Source organism: Humulus lupulus, chromosome 4, assembly GCF_963169125.1.
Source record: "Humulus lupulus chromosome 4, drHumLupu1.1, whole genome shotgun sequence".
NCBI lineage: Eukaryota > Viridiplantae > Streptophyta > Magnoliopsida > Rosales > Cannabaceae > Humulus > Humulus lupulus.
In genome coordinates, this window is record NC_084796.1 from 22,750,648 (window position 1) to 22,771,966 (window position 21,319).

General features: G+C 33.2%; 1 protein-coding gene across 1 annotated transcript; it reads left to right on the plus strand.

Moving 5' to 3' along the window:
- The first annotated feature begins 18,325 nt into the window (after window positions 1-18,325).
- On the plus strand, window positions 18,326-20,873 carry LOC133828870 (proline transporter 3-like). The gene is made up of 8 exons (XM_062258944.1): window positions 18,326-18,544; window positions 18,746-18,970; window positions 19,056-19,150; window positions 19,242-19,428; window positions 19,512-19,639; window positions 19,770-19,985; window positions 20,098-20,328; window positions 20,455-20,873. Exons 1-8 carry the CDS (start codon window positions 18,445-18,447, stop codon window positions 20,602-20,604), a joined length of 1,332 nt encoding a protein of 443 aa, XP_062114928.1. The 5' UTR covers window positions 18,326-18,444; the 3' UTR covers window positions 20,605-20,873.
- The last annotated feature ends 446 nt before the right edge of the window (window positions 20,874-21,319 follow it).

Below are 21,319 nucleotides of genomic sequence, written 5' to 3' on the forward strand. Positions count from 1 at the left end.
AATTAAAAAATAATTTTCAAAAATTACATTAATTTAATTTGAAAAGTTAATATGGTAATTAATTAAATTGTCTCAATTACATATTTGACCATGAAGATCAAATTTCTTCCAAATATGTCATTTCCCTAATTTTTCCCATTTTCAACTCTTACCTTGAATAGTGTTGATAAAGACATCTCGGGGACCTATGGACCTATAATTTCAAGCTCCAATAAATTTAGATTATTAATTAAAACTCTTTAATATAATAACCTTAATTTATTAATCTCAATATTATTCCACTAAAAATATGAGATTACACTATTGTAATTATAGATATTTATTTATTGAGTACTTTTTAAATATCAAAAGCATCCATCAATTTAATCACTACATGAAATTCAATCCTCTATTAATGTTTCATAATTAAAGTAGGAATATGATATCATTTTACCTTTTTAATTATATCTTGTTTCCTTAAGTACTATTAACTTTACTAGTGAAGGTTAATTCATAAACTATTTTATGAATTTGAGATCAATAACATTTCAGTTCAAAAGGTCAACCCTTAATAGAATCATTATTCAATTCCTCTCAGAAAGGTATAGATCTCATATCTGTATGTTATGTCCCCTCCCATTTACATCAATGAGTTCCCAAAACAAAAGTTTTCAGTCTGACCATTTTGACAAGCCATAACGAGTGAACATATATGACATAAACAGAAGTTCATAATAACTTCAAGATTAAGATAAATTTGTATATGATCATCTTATTGATATATTTAATTAATACTTATAAAATAAGCAGTATTAGTAAAGTATTATTAACATATCAGGTCTCGTTCATGTATAACCACTTTATACAAAGTACCTCCACTAAGATGTCCTACTACATTCGTAACTTGGATCTAGATTACATGTATTCATAATACTAGTAAACCATACTTACAGTATTTAATCCAAAGATTCCATTTAACTTTGTTTTACTATGAACTATTTAAATTTGTTTCCTACAATCTTAATCCTCTCGTACAAATACAAGATTGTAGACACAACATAGAATTTGGGAATTTTTTGATATTCATATAATATTATTTTGATAATAATAAACAATAAATATATGCAAAAATTCATTTTAATTATTTATTTTATAAAACATTGTTCAACTTTGTACTTATGAAAATATAGAATAAATGGCTCTTGATCTTGTGGAGTTGCAGGAGGAGGTTGTTGTGGATGAGGCACATAAGCCTGTTGGGATATCTCTTGAAGTTGAAGATTGTTGGAATTCAAGGCATTGATGAGATCTCAAAATGATGGATTTGAATATTGTGGCCCGAACTCATTATGCTCTAATGAAGAGTAGTAATTTGGATTTTCACCATGGAAAGTATTAGAATAATCCCCCCATTCTGAATTGTAATAGTTAAAATAGGGATCATATCTATTTGTGGTGAGACATTGATTGGGTCATAGATTTATTGATAGTACATCTATATGGCACCAAACAGATTCTACTAAAGCCCTTAAAACAAAAACCACAACTACTAGACCAAGTTAGTATAGAAAGAAAAAAAATATGAACAACAAATTAAACTAAATAATTGTAATGACCCAACTACTCTAGACTTTGGACCATTAACGAAAACTATACGTAGACCCTAATCTTTAATAGAACTTACAAGTGAAAAGGATCATACTTTATTAAAAACTTGTAAAAACCAATGTTTAAACTTACATAACTCAAAGCAGGATATGGGATCCCATTGTTTTAAAAAGAAAACATATCTTAATTGAAATGAAAAGAGATTACATATATAGGTGCGGAAAATACACATAAACCATAAATAAATACTACATCCTCGAAATCGAACTCTCGACTCCTTGAATCCATTCATCACCGATACACATTCCCCAAGCATCCACGAACCTTACCCGCCACTATAGCTATTTTCCTGCACATATAAACAAAAAGGAATGAGCCTAATGCCCAGCAAGGAAAATCTACCACATAGTTCATATACATAAATTTCATAACAAACATGAAAACATAACACAACACTTATATCATACACATACTATAATGGCCATTATTACTTGGGGTCCCATAGACTAAACAAGTCATATGCCCATTAGATTAGTGGGGTCCTACTAGCTAAGTAGGTCATGTGCCCATAATCTATTTGGGGTCTTGTTAGTCATATGGGTCATATGCCCAAGCCTACATACATACATATCATAACACATTTCATAACATAAAAACATAAGATAACACATATAAACACATATAACATATGAATTCTATCCTATTTTCCTTACCAAAATACCGGGATAAGAGGACAGAGGTGGGACTTTGGAACACTCCTAAGAACCATTTGAAAAAGAGTGAGTATAGAGAAGAAGAGAATTGAAAGGACTGGAAGGACTAAATCATTGAGAAAATACTTACCAAAAACTTATGTGTGAGTTTTTAGATTTCCTAACCAAAATAAGAATAAGGTTAGAATAAGTAGAAGACTATGAGAACTTTTAAAGAAAAAGTACAGAAACGAACTAGAGTTTGGGTTACCTTGAAGACTTGTAAGACCAATCTAAACCTTGAACCGAAATACTATAAATCCTTACTTTCCCAAGTGTTTGATAAGCTTATGATGATCAAGCTTATGATTTCCCCACCCAAGTGTTTACACTCTCACACTCACCTAGCAACTTGCAGCCTTCGAACTTAGAGCAAAAGATGAATAATGGATGGGTACCAGGTCCTATTTATAGAGTTTAGGAATGAAAGGATCTTAATTTAACTTGAATAAAAATAATGGCTTTTTAGGTGAAAATAATTTGAATAATCGTTCAGCAGAGGCTGAAGACTCGTTCAAAAAGGTGCTGGACTTATCAAAAGGTTGAATGGTTGAATGGAAAACGAATTCAAAAGCATTCAAATATATGCTGAAGGAGGCGATATATCGCCCCCTATAGGCGATATATCACCTGGACCATTATGCCCGAGGCAAATGTGCATCGTTTCGTGTTTTCCGTATCTACGTGCTGCGATATATCGCCCCCCATAGCTGCGATATATCGGCATTCGCTGATTATTTAAACACAAAATTACACATTTTTAGCTTAATTCAAATTGAGTAAGCAGCCTTGACTAAGCCCTTAAACGTATTCAAAGTTGCTGGCTGACCTTAGAGCATTCAAACTTTACCCTTATTAAATTTAATCCTCAAAATACTTAATCCTTAATCACCCATACATAACATGTGCTAAAAATCCTATTGGTTCTTATCTAAACCTTATAGTATAATAAATATTATCCTCAATATCAGCCATATTAATCAAACTTTAGGTTAACATTAATATTCTTAAACTATAGGTTTAAACTTAGAAAATCTACAAGTACTACTATGAGTGTCCAAATAATTCCCGGTCTGAACCAAAAATCCACAGTCATAAAGATAATACTATAATACTACTATCTAACTAGCTAAGTAAAGTTCTTGGACTCTACAATAATTCTCAGCAACGACGCCAAAAATTTGATGTGTGTCGTAAGCCGTACAAAATTTGATAATAATTATTCCTTATTACTCACTAAATTCTTAGTAAAGCATTAGTAAGGGTCAATCCCACGAGAACTATCAATTCAATTTATTACTCAAATAAACAAAAAGTTAACAAAATGGGGTTTTTATGATGCAATAAAATAAAAAGAAATAAAAGCAATAACAAAAGCAACGAATGAAAAATATAATGATTAAAGCAGTTAAGAGATCATTCCCCACCACTAAACAATCATTCAAGCCTCATTGAATTTTATTCCCTACCAAATTATTAATCGTAGATAATACGAAACCGTCATTACCCCAATCTCAAAATATAATTAATTAAAGCAAACACTCTTAATTAATTTTATTCATTAAACAACCTAAATGAGAACTCCAAAGATTTAATTTAATAAAAGCATTAAGCACGGTGGAGATAGGTTAGTCAAAGCAATAAATCCATAAACATGTGATCTATTTAACCTATGTCATATTCATCATCATAATTAAAATGAATTTTGACATTAATCTCAATTAGAATTTATCACTCAAAACCTAGAATTCTAAACTATTAGGTGAATAGAAATTCCAAGATGATAGTAGATTAAAGAAAAACCATATTCATGAGCTCTACTAAATAAAATCTAAACAATAATCATAGAATTAAGCATAGATGAACATAATCAACTTGACATATGGGAATAAAATAACAATGAAAATTAATAAGAACAAGAAATTATATTTAGGGCTTTGAAATTACCATTAACCTAAGAAAAACTTAGCTAGACATATTAAATAAAAGTCATAAAATTTACTAAGAGAAAAAGTGTTGAAAAGAATTTCTCTCTAATAGAGAGTATACAGAGTGTAGTGTCAAATAGAGACGGACCTCTATTTATAATAGTCTCATACTAACTAAAACTAATCAGAATAAAATTTAAAATCTAAAACTTAAACTTAAACTAATAGATATTAATTTGCTTTTCATATTGATGTGATATCTCCAATTTTTGAATTTGGAGTAAATTTTTTTGACAATTTATTGCAAAATTGGAGTTTGAATATGTTATTTTCGTATTCCTCAAGAAACTGATTTTTCCAGCCCAACTAATCGTATTTTGGCCATATCTCGCTCGACATAACTTGGAATTTAACAATTTAACATGATATAGAAAGTTAAGAAAAAGATCTACAACTTTTATTTCTGCTAGAATTTCCAAAAATATGCCTACAACAGTGTCGAAATCGCTCATGAATTTTCAGCTTCAGCTTTGGCTCAGGCTCAGGCTCAGGCTTAGGCTTTGGTTCAGACTTCAACTCTTTTATTTTCTTCATAAAAATACACACTTTCCTATAAAACCAACTAAATCAAATCAAAATTAAATATTTAAAAATAAAAACATATATTAAATTAAATCCATAGAAATAATAATTCAAACTCGATTTATTTGTATATTAATAAATGTGTATTTTTACTACTAAATTATTTATAGCCCAAAAATCAAAAAATACCAAAAACAAAAGTAAAATCAATAAAATAACTAAAAACTGACAATTTCTAAGCCTAAGGAAATTAAAAATATATGATCAAAATTACACTTATCAACGTCATTCGCCCAAGTGACATCTCCTACATCGAGCGCATTCTAGATAACTCTTGCAGCTCTCACTTCTGCCCTGACAACCACCTTGAGTACCTTGAAACCTCTTGTCTGAACTGGGGGTACTATATGTGTTTGCAGTCTTCCTCTTCTAATCACTAGGGCCTCCGCCCTTACTAGACTCAATAAATGATGGTACCACCCTCAAGGCATCGCGCCTGGCGTTGCCCTCTCTCCATATCTTGTCCTCAATGCCATCAAGGGTAAGGGCCTTCTCTACTACTTGGGCATATGAGGTCACTCTAGGCACAAAGGTAATCCTGACATCCCGGGCTATCATGGCATTTAGCTCCTGAACAAATTGTTCCTCTCTGGTCACATTGTTTAACACCAAGTCAGAGGCAAACTTGGCCAACCTATCAAACTTCAGAGCATACTCAGTAATTGTCATATTGCCTTGAACCAGATTCGTGAACTCGTTCATCTTCGCAATTCGGATTGCGTCATTATATTATTTCTCATTAAACAACTTCCAAAACTCTTCTCAACCCATAAAAGCAATGTTCCAGGTTTGGGACACAACCTCCCACCAAATTCAGGCATCATCCCATAAAATATATGTGGCACATGCCACCCTATCGTTGCATGTCACCCTCATAAAATTGAGGATAGAACTAAACATGCCCATCAATTGCTTAGCTCTTAGTGGATTTGGGCCTCCCTCAAAGGTTGGAGGGTGTTGCTTTTGAAATTTCTCATACAGGGATTCCCATATGTTCTCAACCTAAGGCTGAGCAAAAACTTGTGCCATTACCAGTGGCGCGAGCGGGGCAGCATTCCCTGGCGAAACCTACTGCCTCAACCATCATATCTCTTCATATTGCCTCTCTAGTCTTGTTTGCATATTTGCAAACATCTGCTATTAATTTTGAGGGGCGGGTGGAGGATTCTGGCCCTGGTTATCATCTCCGCCCTCGATGTTAGTGTCGTCTAGTCTGATTGACCGCCTTGGAGGCATAGTTTCCAAGTATGTCTGCAATCAATGACTTGGATTATGAGGCAATGATAACATATCCAGAAAATTTCCCATAATCAAAACCGAACAAACACAACATTCACATACAACAATAATGCTAATAAGCATCTCTATCATACTCATATAAAACAATAATGCTCATAAGCATATCTTTTATATTCACATAGCAGTCAAGGGTCATGCCCTATCAGTATATTCCATGCTCCCTATTCTAGCATGCAGATAAGGCATTTGTTTCAATTAAGAAATTAAATAGCTATTCGACCCATTACCCACCGAACCATGAGTCGAGCTTATCTCTAGCAGCGAGCGTACATGTTCAGTCAATCTTCAGGAACCATAAAGCCTTGGAAGCTCTGATACCAAGTTCTAACTACCTACTTATCTAGGACTGTTACACTGTGTGTTTAAAATAGTGTTTAACTCGTTAAGCAAGTCATTTGGACTCAAAAGTGTTATTATAAGTCAAATAAAGGGTTAAGTGCTAAAATTTTGGTCAAAGGATTTAAAATTGTAAACATTTACAAGGGATCCCAAAAAGTATTCAAACAAAACATAATTACAACCAAGGTTACAAAAATAGTAGGCATATGCGACAAAATGGACTTATACTCTAAGCCCCTCAAAATATCCTGACCATGGTGGCCGAACATGTAAGCGTCGCTCTAAAGCCCTCCACCTCATGGCTGGTCGACTTTTCCCTTGCCCTTACATGCACCATAAAGCACATGTGAGCCCAGCCCCAACAAGAAAACCAACATGGCATAATAAATATCCAATTCAACATAAACAACAAACAACATGCTTCACAAATAATAAACAACTCATTTCAGCATATAAATAATTTACACGGCATGTGCCTAGCGGGTGGGTACAACACCCTCATGGTGGCCCTGCCATTATGGCATACATTATGCATTCTTATTGCCGAATATGGCTCATGACGATCAACCATGGATGGATATAAAACAATCAGATGCAACAAGTACAATTACAAAATAAGGGTACATAACACTAAACAGATACAATGCACAGTTATAACCGTGTTCAGATATCAAGGTCAATGCCCAACTCTAGGTGCATGTGCCAGTTTTCTTACCTCACTTTTGGTATGAGAATCAGGATGACCTCGAGTGCGATCCTCTCATGAGCATTTCGAAAACCCTAGTCACAACAATATAATGTAGGTTTAGTTTCCCTTAAAAAAAACCTACCATAACTTTTCTACAAACCTCACTAGGCCTCAAATTCTCTTTAAACATGTCCAGTTATGTCCTAGGAACCTTAGCTTATGCTCCCCTAAGGTTACACATGAAAATCCATTGAAAACAAAGTACAAGTCGATCGACCACCTACCCAAAGCCAGTTGACCGGCTGACAAAAAGTATGAGCATTCCCAAAACGCAGGTCGGTTGACCGATTGCCCCAGGTCGATCGACTAGTTCAAGTCATAGAGTATAACACCCTAATTAAACTAGGACATATTCTTTTAATAAACATTTTAAATGCAAAAGAAAGTAGTCTTTATAAATTATTTGAATTTGAGTTATATAAAAGATAAAGCCAAAACATGAAATTAAATAAAATATACCCCAATATAAGATAAATGTACTTCATAAAACTAATAATAACTATGGTATTCTTAGGATCATCGTCGTCCATGCGATCCCCTCACAAAGCACATACACTTTCTTGGAACATTCCCTGCTCACCATGCCATTACATAATCAATTTTTTCCTGTGGAAAGGGAAAAGGGGGTGAGCTAAAGCCCAGTAAGGAGAATCAAACCAAACATCAACATAAAGCAAACCTCATATAGCCAAACCATAATCTCATATCATAACAAGGCATAGTATCATAAACATCATCACAACCATCATATAGAAAACCTATGCACGCACTACGCATGTAAATGGGAGACACAACAACGAGGAAGCTCTCATGGTCCTCTCTACGACCTCCATGGTAAACTTTGTGGCCACCTTTGTCCACCTTTTACCTTCCCAAGTACATACCCTGAAACATAAAGCATACAACATGCATTCCATTGTTCCTAATTTTCATTGTTCCTAATTTTCATTTACCATTTATACACTTGATTCCATTATAAATTTATGAACCTAGTCTATTCCTTGTACCAAGTTCATGATAGCAAAAACATTTTGAGACATTGAATGTATACAAAGTCTCCCTATGGGAGACATTGTAGGTACCCTATGATGACTCCCAGGGAGAGACTTTGTAGACATTCAACATCCCCCCCTGGGAGTCATCGTAGGGTGTAAATCGTACACCCTATGATGACTCCCAGGGGAAGACATTGAATGTCTACATAGTCTCCCCCTGGGAGTCATCATAGGGTACCTACAACGTCTCCCATGGGGAGAGTTTATAGACATTCAACGTCTCCCTTGGAAGTCATCATAGGGTGTAAAACGTACACCCTATGATGACTCCCAGGGGGAGACATTGAATGTCTACAAAGTCTCCCCATGGGAGTCATCGTAGGGCCACTTATGATGGCTCCTTCAAAAATGTCTCCCCCATTTAGCCATTAAATGCCTATTTTGTTGTAGTATGATTCCAAATAAAATCACCATGATTCCCAAAACCATCTCCCTTATCCCCGTAATTTCAAAAATCACTTATAAAAGGATAAATCAATCACTCTTTCATTATCCTTCATTGACTTTCTATCAATCACACTTAATGATGGGGTAATCACTTAGCCAATTTTGAAATTAGCTTAGTAAGATACCTTGAGTTTCCTCATTTCTCTCAATCACCAACTCATTAGATCAAATCTACATGATCTTAGTTTCCATGAATAAGTCAACAAAATCTCTAATGGATAACTACACACCATTTTTGAAAATCGTAGGCAATTCCTAGCGGCTTGCACACCTCGCTATCTAGTCACCTCTTAGTCATCTAGTTATTATGATTCACCCTTACTAAATGCACCTCAAGAATTTGGAAATACTTACCATTTATATTTCCAAATTGTATCCATGATGGTGATAAGATATCCTTCTGGATTAATCTACAAATCATCAAGATATCAAGAAATCAATATGGCTTATTCAACATCATCTCTTAGTAGTCTTTCCATACATAGTAAAGCACGATCATTCACCACACACACACACACCACACGCCCAAGGCTACTCCATGCACACACATGTGCACACATTTATCATATACTTGATTCAAAGCATAAATAAGTAAATAAATAACTATATAAATAAATAAATAAAAGAATAGTTATCATAGTAAATAAGATAACAACTAATTAAACAAGTAAACGAAACAATAATAAAATAATAGTAAAATAAAAATAATTAAATAAAATAAACAATAAATAATTAAAATGTTTGTGTCCTGATATTACAAAGAGCTATTTTCTCTATGATTTATCAAATCCAAATCGACCCAAAATCGTCCCAAACCTGTAACCAGCTCATCCTTCAACTTTAGTTCATTACCACCGGAGGAGTACTTCCTCCTAGAAGTGTCACCTCCCAAGGACCATGCTCTGTGAGAGTGCTCCAAGTTACACTACAAGACCTTCTCCTCAACTCACTTTCTCCGAGCCTACGAAGACATTCCTCCAGCCCAGAAGAAGGGTAGCCAGTTGTCAAGCACAATGACCATGAACCACATAAAGCTTTCTAAGACTCACTCTCACATGGATCGTGGTGTCGACTCCGTACAAGCAGCAAAATTGATACACCATAACACTACCTGACATGAGAAAACGTGAAGCTACCACTCTGACGGTGTCAGAGACGTTTACCCCAACAAAATAGTTGGTTGGCATTCCTCACAATGGGCTCACCAAGATACGTTGGATCCCAGCAGCTTGATTGTTACAAGAATATTCATTTATTACATAATAAATTCATATTAAGGGGAAATAATTGTAATCAGCTTCAATTAAATAAATTAATTACCCCAACATCCTATAAATAAAGCTAGGGCACACATTGTAAATGATCTCAATTTTTAGTTTTAGAGTGAGCTTGAGTTTTGCAAGTTCTTAACGTCCTTATACAAATGACTCGTGTACTAGGGTTGATTCACAACCTGAACCACGTAAAAACCATGAGTTCAATCTTCTTTTCCTTAAGCTTTGTTTTATTTAGTGTTAGATTAAAATAAATGTAGGCATATGAACAATCCTATATACATGTAGGCGGAATTAATCTATAGAATGAACATATACAAAAAGAGGATCGAATATTGTATAACTCCAGCCATTGCAATTGATAACCTCGATCTAGCTTTAGATCTACAAAAGAAAAGAGACAGAAGTTAGAATGAGTACACGGGCTTCCAAGCTCTCACTAACTCTTTTAGATGGAGTTACAGAAAGTCTGAATGAGCAGTGAGCTTGGGGACCGGTACTCTATATTTATAGAGTGAGACCTACCATCAGAGTCTCTGCCACAGATTGAGATATTCTCTCAATCAATTGGGATATGAAAAATCGGGTAACAACAAAATCAGGTAACAAACAATGTTGACCATTAATTAGAATATTTTGTCAATAATTAAATATTGACTTTAATATATTAAATCAATTAGTTGTAACAAATTGATTTTATATACCAAATAAATAAATATTCTAACATTCTCCCACTTGGTCAGCATTTAAATTAATGTCTTACTTAAGCCCGACAATAATCCCTGTTAGATAATAAACACATGAATCATGGCGATAGGTCCTCTTTTTTATGACGAGTATTATCTTCCATGTATTACAATATATTTATTACATAACAATGTAATTTATGTGGCTATGTACTTAAACGAATAAACCTTATGTTTATTCAGGTCCTATGAAGATAAAATTTTCTCAAATAAAATTAAGATGCCCATAAATATGAGAAAACATCAAAATAAGAGTTTCATTGATAATAACTTCAGTTTGTACAATAAATTTACATAAGGGAACCAAGTCCCATGTTCACTACATGATCCTTGAATTTATGAGGTGGCAAGCCTTTCGTCATAGGATCAGCAATCATCAATTCAGTGCTAATGTGTTGAATGACGACTTTATTTTCTTTAACACGTTCTCTCACGGCTAAGTACTTGATGTCAATGTGCTTGCTTCGACTACCACTCTTGTTGTTCTTAGACATGAATACAGTAGTTGAATTGTCGCAGAACATTCTCAATGGCCTAGATATAGAAACTACAACTCTAAGGCCTGAAATGAAACTCTTTAGCCATACACCATGCGATGTAGCCTCAAAACACGAAACGAAATCGGCTTCCATAGTAGAAGTAGCAGTCAAGGTCTGTTTGTTACTCCTCCATGATATAGCTCCACCGGCAAACATAAACACGTAACCAGAGGTTGATTTACATGAATCAGTACAACCAACAAAGTCTGAATCTGAGTAGCCAACTAATTCTAGGTTGTCGATTCATCTGAACATGAGTCTGTAATCCTTAGTACCCTGAAGATACCTCATAACTTTCTTTGCAGCTTTCCAGTGGTCTAATCCCGGGTTACTCTGAAATCTTCCTAGCATTCCGACAGCAAAGGCAATGTCGGGTCGTGTGCACACCTGAGCATACATCAAGCTTCCAATAGCATAAGCATATGGGATGTTCTTCATTTCTTCCTTTTCAAAATCATTCTTTGGACACTGGCTCAAATTTAATTTATCACCCTTAATGATAGGAGCAACACTTGGTGAACAATCCTTCATCTGAAATCTCTCTAAAACTTTGTTAATGTAGGTTTCTGGGGATAGACCTAAGATACCTTTGAATCTATCTCAATGGATCTTAATGCCAATAACATAAGACGCATCACCCATATCCTTCATCTCAAAGTTCTTTGAGAGAAATTGCTTCACCTCATGTAGCATGCCCTTATCATTGGTTGCAAGAAGAATATTGTCCACCTATAAAACAAGAAAACAAATCTTACTCCCACTGACCTTCTGGTATATACATTGATCCATGACATTTTCTTCAAATCCAAAAGAAGAGATGACATCATGGAAATTTAAATACCATTGACGGGACGCTTGTTTTAAACCATAGATGGACTTCTTAAGCTTGCACACCAAATGCTCACCATCACTAGAGGAGAATCCTTCTGGTTGTTTCATGTATACCTCCTCCTCTAGGTCACCATTTAGGAAGGCATTTTTCACATCCATCTGCTGCAGTTCTAAATCGAAATGAGCAACTAATGCCAGGATAACTCTGAGGGAATCTTTCTTAGATACCGGAGAAAAGGTCTCCATGTAGTCAATTCCTTCTTTTTGAGTGAACCCCTTAGCAACGAGTCTCGCTTTGTGTCTCTCAATGTTTCCTAATGAGTCTTTCTTTGTTTTGATGACCCATTTACACCCAATAGCCCTCTCCCCATTAGGCAACTCAACAAGATCCCAGACTCTGTTGCTCTTCATAGAATTCATTTCTTCATGCATGGCATTGTACCACAGTTCCGATTCTTTGTTATTCATAGCTTGTGAAAACGTTTCTGGATCATTTTCGGCTTCAATATTGTAGTCAGATTCTTGCAAATACACAATGTAGTCACTAGGTATCGCCGATTTTGTTGTCCTAGTGGATCTTCTTAAGGCTACACCAACAGGCTCTTGAGGAGCGGGTGGTTCAGCTTGTTGTTCAACAATTATAGGTAACTCCTGAACAACTTGATCCATTTGAACTTCAACATTGACTTATGGATCTTCAACAATTGGTTGTGGTGGTTCAACATCCATTTGGACTGCAGGGGTGTTATCAACCACAATCAATCTTGCTCTTGAGGTAGAGGGTTCTGAAGGATCTTTCTCAGAACCTAAGTCCTTGGATTGATCACTCCCACTAATCAAGGCATTTTCAAGAAATTTTGCATTCCTTGATTCCACAATCCTAGTGCTATGAGATGGACAATAAAACTTGTAACATTTAGACCTTTCAGCGTAACCAATAAAGTATCCACTTATGGTCCTTGGGTCTAGTTTCTTTTCTTGTGGATTGTATACCCTAACTTCAGATGGGCATCCCCAAATGCGTACATGTTGCAAACTCGGTTTCCAACCTTTCCATAATTCAAAAGGAGTTTTTGAGACTGCCTTGGTTGGAACTCGATTTAATATGTACACGGATTTCTTTAGAGCTTCAGTCCACAAGGATTTAGGAAGTTTAGGGTTGCTGCTAAGCATACTTCGCACCATGTCCATCAATGTTCGGTTTCTCCTTTCTGCAACACCATTTTGCTCGGGTGTACCGGGCATGGTATATTGGGCAACAATCCCATTTGCTTGAAGAAACTTTGCAAAAGGACCAGGTGCTTGTCCATCTTCAGTGTATCTCCCATAATATTCTCCACCTCTATCTGATCTCACTATCTTATTTTGCTTGTTGCGTTGTTTCTCTACTTCAGCTTTAAATATCTTAAAGACATCTAACGCTTTTGTTATGAAGTAAGTAGATATACATGTAGCGTGAGTAATAATCTATGAAAGAGATAAAGTATTTCTGACCATATGAGTCCATGTCTGGACTACATATTTCAGTATGTATGATTTCTAATAGGTCGGAACTCCTATGGACACCACTTTTCTTAGACTTGGAGGTATGCTTTCCCTTAATGCAATCCACACAAGTATCAAAATCAGTAAAATCTAAGGTATTGAGTACCCCATCTTTTACTAACCTTCTAATTCTATCAATGGAGATATGTCCCAATCTCCGGTGCCATAATGTAGAGGAATTCTCATTCATAACACAACTTTTATTGCCAGTGTGAACGTGCACAGTATTATAAGCGGTATTGTTTTGTAAATTGAGGCAGTAAAGACCATCAGACAAAATACCATTTCCAACACATTCAGATTTATTATATAAAAGATTTGTCTAAAAATGTAAAGGAAAAACCAAAAGGTACAAGTCTTGAAACGGAAATCAAGTTTCTAGAGAAACTTGGTACATAAAATGTCTTTTCTAACTTTAAAACAAAACTGCTACTTAAAACTAAATGGCACGTTCCAATAGCCTCCACGTGTGAGCCCATCTTGTTTCCGAATAAGATGCTTTGCTCACTTCCCACTGGCTTCCTTAGGTTTTGTAAACCCTGCAAGAAATTTGAAATGTGAATTGTTGATCCACAATCAATCCACCATGTGTTAATATTAACATTAGCCATATTAGATTCATAACATACGAATGAAATTGGATTACCTTTGTCATCCATCCATTTCTTGAACTTGGTGCATTCCTTTTTCGCATGTCCCTTCTTTTTGCAGAAGAAACACTTGATGGAATCCTTCTTTATATCGCCTTGGGGAGGCACTTTATTTTTCCCCTTGTCCTTCTTGGATGGTTTATGTTTCTTGCCTTGGGTGGCCATGTGAGCACTTTCACCTTGTTCCTGCAGGAGTCTTGCTTCTTCTTGAGCACACATGGTTATTAATACTCCATTTGTCCTTATGTGTGTTGTAGGAAATTTTGAAAGGCTCGTATTGAGGTGGAAGATGGTTAAGGATGTAGTGGACCAGGAAGGTTTTAGGAATGACTACATCGAGTTTCTTTAGTTGAGCATAAATGTCCCTCATCTTTGAAATATGTTCTCTAACTCCTTTGACACCAGTGAGTTTTGTGGATGAGAACTGGTGGATGAAGTTGTTGTAAAGTGGTTTGTCCGAAGTGTCGAACTGCTCATCAATCAGTTTGATCAAGTCTTTGACTTTCTCAGGTTGCTCCACCGATCCACGCATTCCCAGAGGGATCTTGGACATGATGAACATGATGCCGAGGCGATCTGAGCAGCAGTGCTAGTTGCAGTGATTGCAGCAGGTTCGTCCTTCCTTATTGCGTAGTCCATGTCGGCGCATCCTAAATGAAGAAGAACTCGTTCCTTCCAGATTTGGAAATTATCACCCCTAAGCTCAGGAATTTCGGTAAGGATTTCAGCGAAACTAGAGGATGATGAAGAAGCTGCAGGAATAGGATTACAAACTTAGATTTTGAAGATTGAGGCTTAATGAAGTCATGTTTTACCAATGTATAACATGCTGAAGAATGAAATTTTATTAAACAAAATTGTCTGTGGGCTAAATTTTAAATTTAATAAAATTGGATGTAAAGGATGGTAGATTATTCAATCGAATTATTTAGGCTAAATTAAGGTTTCATACTTCTATCTTTGTTAAATTTTATGATAAAACTATTAAATTAATTTTCATAACTCATGTGGGTAAATTAAGAAAATTAATTTAATATATTATCCTAATTAATTATATAAATATAATAAAATCCCTGTGGGGTAAAATTATTATATCTATATAATTAATCACAATTTATGTCCATTATGTGATCTTTTCAAATTAATATATAATTTTATATAATTAAAGATGTTGTGGCTACTCCCTAATTATGTAAAATTATATAGTTCACTAGATATTATGTTTTAGGCTCTAAGGAAACCTAAGAACAATTTCGTTATAACATAATAGGCAATCACAGAGAGTAGTGCTCCTAGTGTGGTCGTCCGAAGATCATTAAAAACCGTTCTAGATTGAGCATTTGTCTCAGTTTCATGCGTTCTTACGTCAACCACAAAATTGTTTATGAATTATTCATAATTTTATTCACCCTAAATGTTTTATGAATATTTTATGAATAAATTATGAATATTAATGTGCTAAATATTATTCAACATATCTTAATGTATGAATATAATCTAAATATATCTAGCATAATTATGGAATATACAACGTATTTAAAATTATAAAGTCATACATATAAAATTAAAGATAATTATACTAAGAATAAATTTTGCATGAAGAATAACATAATAATCATACAAATTAGTATAATTAAATATATGTACGAAAATAAATACAATAATTCCATATATATACTTAATGGCAGAAAAAATCATGCTAAATAAGACAATAACACATTTACTGATTTGGTGAATTAATAAAATAATTGCACAAACTTAAGTGTAAAATAAAATGTAATTATATTCTTAAAATAACACAATTATTTAATATTGCATGAATAATGAAAATATATCATTCAATAAATGCACCAAAATCAAGTAATTACACATTTTAATTAATTTCTAAATATATAATATACCAAAATTATATGTTTTAATTAAATTGGCAAAAGAATTAAAAAAATAAAATTTATTGTCCAAATAAACATTAAAATGAAGAAAATAATAAAATTCCAAAATAAATCAAAAATGTAATTTTCTTCAATTTTTCTTAATTTTTTTTTTTAAATCTGCCATGTCTTTTTCCCCTTATTATTGTCGTATGACCCGTCAAACGACGGGTCATTTTTCTGCAGCAGGGGGAAACGATTTCCCCCTGCTCTGATACCAAATGTTAGATTAAAATAAATGTAAGCATATGAACAATCTTATATACATGTAGGCGGAATTAATATATAGAATTAACATATACAAAAAGAGGATCGAATATTGTATACCTCCAGCCATTGCAATTGATAACCTCGATCTATCTTTAGATCTACAAAAGAAAAGAGACAGAAGTTAGAACGAGTACACGGGCTTCCAAGCTCTCACTAACTCTTTTAGATGGAGTTACAGAAAGTCTGAATGAGCAGTGAGCTTTGGGACCAGTACTCTATATTTATAGAGTGAGACCTACCTTCAGAGTCTCTGCCACAGATTGAGATATTTCTCTCAATCAGTTGGGATATGAAAAATCGGGTAACAACAAAATCAGGTAACAAATAATGTTGACCATTAATTAGAATATTTTGTCAATAAATTAAATATTGACTTTAATATATTAAATCAATTAGTTGTAACAAATTAATTTTATATACCAAATAAATAAATATTCTAACATTTAGTTGTTAGCGAAAAAAAATTAGTCTATCAGATAGTGTGATTGCATTTGCCATAGAAACATTAACATTTTTATTGTTATTAGTATCTTTGTATCTAACGTTTAATATCTTTAATGGATTGCTTACTTTTCAAAACAAAAAAAAAAACCCCAAAAGAAAAAGTATAAAAACAAACGGGTCATCATTTTTTTAATATAATATAAACGCTAATATGTTAAAATGAATGTGTTGGTGTAACGTGCACTATTCAAACATATATATATTATAAGTCTGTTGAGTGTACGTAGACTCATCAATCGAAGTGTCATGATTCTTCTCATTAGCATTAATAAGCCTTAAGAAAACAAACTAATAATATATATATAAAAATTATTGTTTTTGTCGAAACTAATATATATTATGTATAGCCTAATGATCCAAAATATCGGAAATCTTTTCTCTACAGAAAAATAACATGTTATTGCACATTTGCCTAATTTTATTTATAAAATTTATTAATTATTTTTTATAAATTTATATTAATGTCATATAAGTTTTGAAATAAATATCATATTTTAATTAAATTTTTTTTTTTTATGTTTATGTTTGTTCTAGTTTTTGAATTTGGGAGTGACAACAAGAAATTATATATTATACGTTTAATATAATATTAAATATTATATATGCATTTTAACTTTAAATTTATTGGAAGTTTGTTAAAAAAAGCAATTTGTTGCTAATTCACAATATATTATATTTAATATGATATTATTAAATTAAGTTTAAGTTTAATTAAATTTTATTTAAGTTATAAAAAATATGATTTTATTATTTAAAATAATTATCATGGTAAAATATCTCAAAAATATCATATTTTAATTTGTTTAATTATTTATTATTTTTAAATAATTATCATGATAAAATATCTCAAAAATATCATATTTTAATTTTTTTAATTATTTATTTTATTTAATTTAAATTTAAGTGTTTACAAACTACAATTAAATATAAAAATATTATGTTAAATATAAAAATATACCGTTAAAATTAACCTTAAAAAAATAAAAAAAATCATTAAAACAAAAAAAATTCGTTATGTACACATTTATTATATAGAAGAGATATTATTGTCATTGTAGCCGTTTATATAAATATATATATATATATATATATATCACAAAATGGACCAATAACTGAAATTAAAGTCGTCTTAGTTGTGTAGATCCCAATGAAAAATAATTAAAGCATTTTTAAATGCAAGTGGGAATTTGAACTTTAAATAAAAATATCATGAAACATTTTTGTCCCTGCTTATCATGTCTGCGCTATAATGCATTGGCAGGGTAGCTTGAACTATGAAGTTATGTAAAGTGTTTAAAGACTATATATTGAGTACTCTATATAAGGAAGCTTTGTTAAGAGATATTTATACGTGGTCATGGAACAAGAATATCACCAACTAGAGGCTAATGGTGATTATTATGAGAGTACCAATAAGGAATATGTTCCTCCAGCTTCTGCTCACATCATCGGCCTTGGTATGTATTTGATTTTTGATTATTTTCTAATAAAGTACCATTGCTAATCTTCGTATGTATACATGGTTAAGATTATTAATCCTCATGGTTTTCTTTTACCATTTTCTTCTGTTCTTTTGCTTTTAGATCAAATTTTGTATTAGTTTCTTATCTGGGACTGTTACGAATTATATCGATGTATGGATGAACTTGAATGTGCAGATTCATGGCAGCAAGTTGGGTTGATGTTAGTGACTAGCTTAAACTGTGGATACGTACTGAGTTTTTCAAATCTCATGTTGGTGCCTTTGGGTTGGAGATGGGGTATCACATGCTTGCTTGTTGTGGGGTTTTACACTGCCTATGCTAATTGGCTTCTAGCTTCATTTCACTTTGTCAATGGCCAAAGATTTATCAGATACAGAGATCTTATGGGCTATCTTTATGGTGAGGCATATCACTATATATTCCAAAATGCTGTCTGCTATAATTAAAAAGTAGTTGACAATTTTTCTCTTTCTTATTTTGCAAGGAACAAAAATGTATTACATCACTTGGGTTTTCCAGTTTATGGTTCTTATTCTTGGTAACATGGGTTTCATTCTCTTTGGTGGAGAAGCACTTAAGGTATTACCAACTCTTACCAAAACATGTTTATATGAACATGTTAATTATAAGTATAAACTCTAAGAAATTTCCCTTAATTCTCAAAACATAGGAAGTTAATTCGATACTCAGTGACCACCCCTTTAGGCTGCAATATTTCATAATCATCAGCGGCATGGCGTTCTTCATGTTTGCCTTTTTTATCCCAACAATGTCTGCCATGAGAACTTGGATTAGAGCCTCTACTGTTATCACCTTCTCATACACTGTCATCCTCTTGATGTTGATGATCAAAGAAGGTAAACATTCTAGTTCACATAATAAATATTGATCAATAATAATATTCATGTTTATACAACATACACAACGCATTTTTCTGAAGGGAAAACAAACTTGGAAAAAAAAAGTTATGAGATCCCCGGAAGCAAACTTGGGAAGGTGTTCAATGGCTTAGGTGCAATTTCAGCGATTGTTGCTTGTAACACTACTGGTGTGTTACCAGAGATACAGGTTTAGTAGTTTTGTATGATCTGAGTTCGATCTGTCTTCACATTAATTAATAAGTAGTAATATAGAATTAATTTGATGCACTACAATATTATTATATACATAATTTATTTTAAAAAGCTATATATTTCAGTCTACTCTGAGGGAACCAGCTGTGAAAAACATGAGAAAAGCAATTGGTTTACAATATAGTGTGGGACTCATATTCTACTATGGTGTTAGCATTGTTGGATACTGGGCTTATGGCTCTGAGGTATCTGACTACCTTCCCAAAGAGCTTAAAGGTCCAAAATGGATTAAAGTCCTTATCAATCTTGCTGTCTTTCTCCAAACAATTGTATCCCAACATGTAAGCAAATCTCAATATATATATATATATATATATATAATACTTTGAAGCAGAGAAAACCTCTCCTAACTTATAATCTTAACTTTGGGAAACAAAAACAAAAACTTATTAGATGTATGTGACACCTATTCATGAGACACTCGACACCAACTTCCTCCAACTCGGAGAGAGCATCCATTCGAAAGAGAACATCAAACGCAGATTCTTTCTCCGATTGGCCTTCTTCGCAGGGAACACATTGGTGGCAGCAGCCTTGCCTTTCATTGGAAACTTTGTGAATCTGTTCGGTTCACTTTCACTCATTCCAGTTACCTTTGTGTTTCCAAGCATTATTTTTCTCAAGGTCAGTTTATTATAAAGATAATTGTATGTTTCAATCAGTGATTATTATTCTTATATCATCATTAATTTGAACTAAAAAGTATCATCATTTTTCATTTTTGTTGGTTTGAATTTTTCATTGTCACAGGTTAAGGGTAAGACAGCAAGAATTGAAAAGAGCATGTGCCATTGTTTCAATGCTGTTCTTTTTTCTCTTCTCGCAGTTGTGACTACTATTTCTTCGCTTCGGTTAATAGTAAACAATGTTCGACAATTCCATTTCTTCGCTGATTCGTGACCCCATTAGTCACTATAAATAGCATGTTAAACCTTTTTATTTTAAAGTCATTTATAAATATATTACCAGTTTTACTTTTACCACAACATACCTCTTCCAAGACTTCCATTTCACTAGTGTTCATAATCCAAGATTTGAGGAAAGGCCAAATGTGTTTGCTAACGATTTTGGTATACTTATTTTGATTGAGTTTCATATATATAGTAGGTATAAATTTGTGAAGCCTTCTTAATATATATATATATATTGGTATCTTTACAAAGCTCTTATATGTTCTTCTCGGCAAATAACACTAATTTATTCCAATAGTATATCCCCATCTTCGAACACATAGATCCCCATTTTATATTAAATACTATACTTACTCCCCACGCCTTATTTACCATTTAAAAAACATTAAATTTAAAGTGAAAATTATAGTTATAGTGTTTTTTATTATTTGTTTAACAAGTTAAGTCTCCCTCTTAACTTGAATTGCAATAACTTTTTTTACACTTGATTAAGATTCAAACAACTTGTTTCACACGCATGCAATATGCTGATTGAAGTATGTTTTCGAAAATATTAAAAATTTCGCAAAAATTTGTGAAAAGTTTCTTACATGCCAAAAACAAAAAAGGGCCCAGCGATGGTCCCTTTTCGAGTGTAATACTTGGGAATTTTTCTAAATTAGTAAGTTTTAAAAAAAAATTATAGTAATAAAATGGCAAAGAAG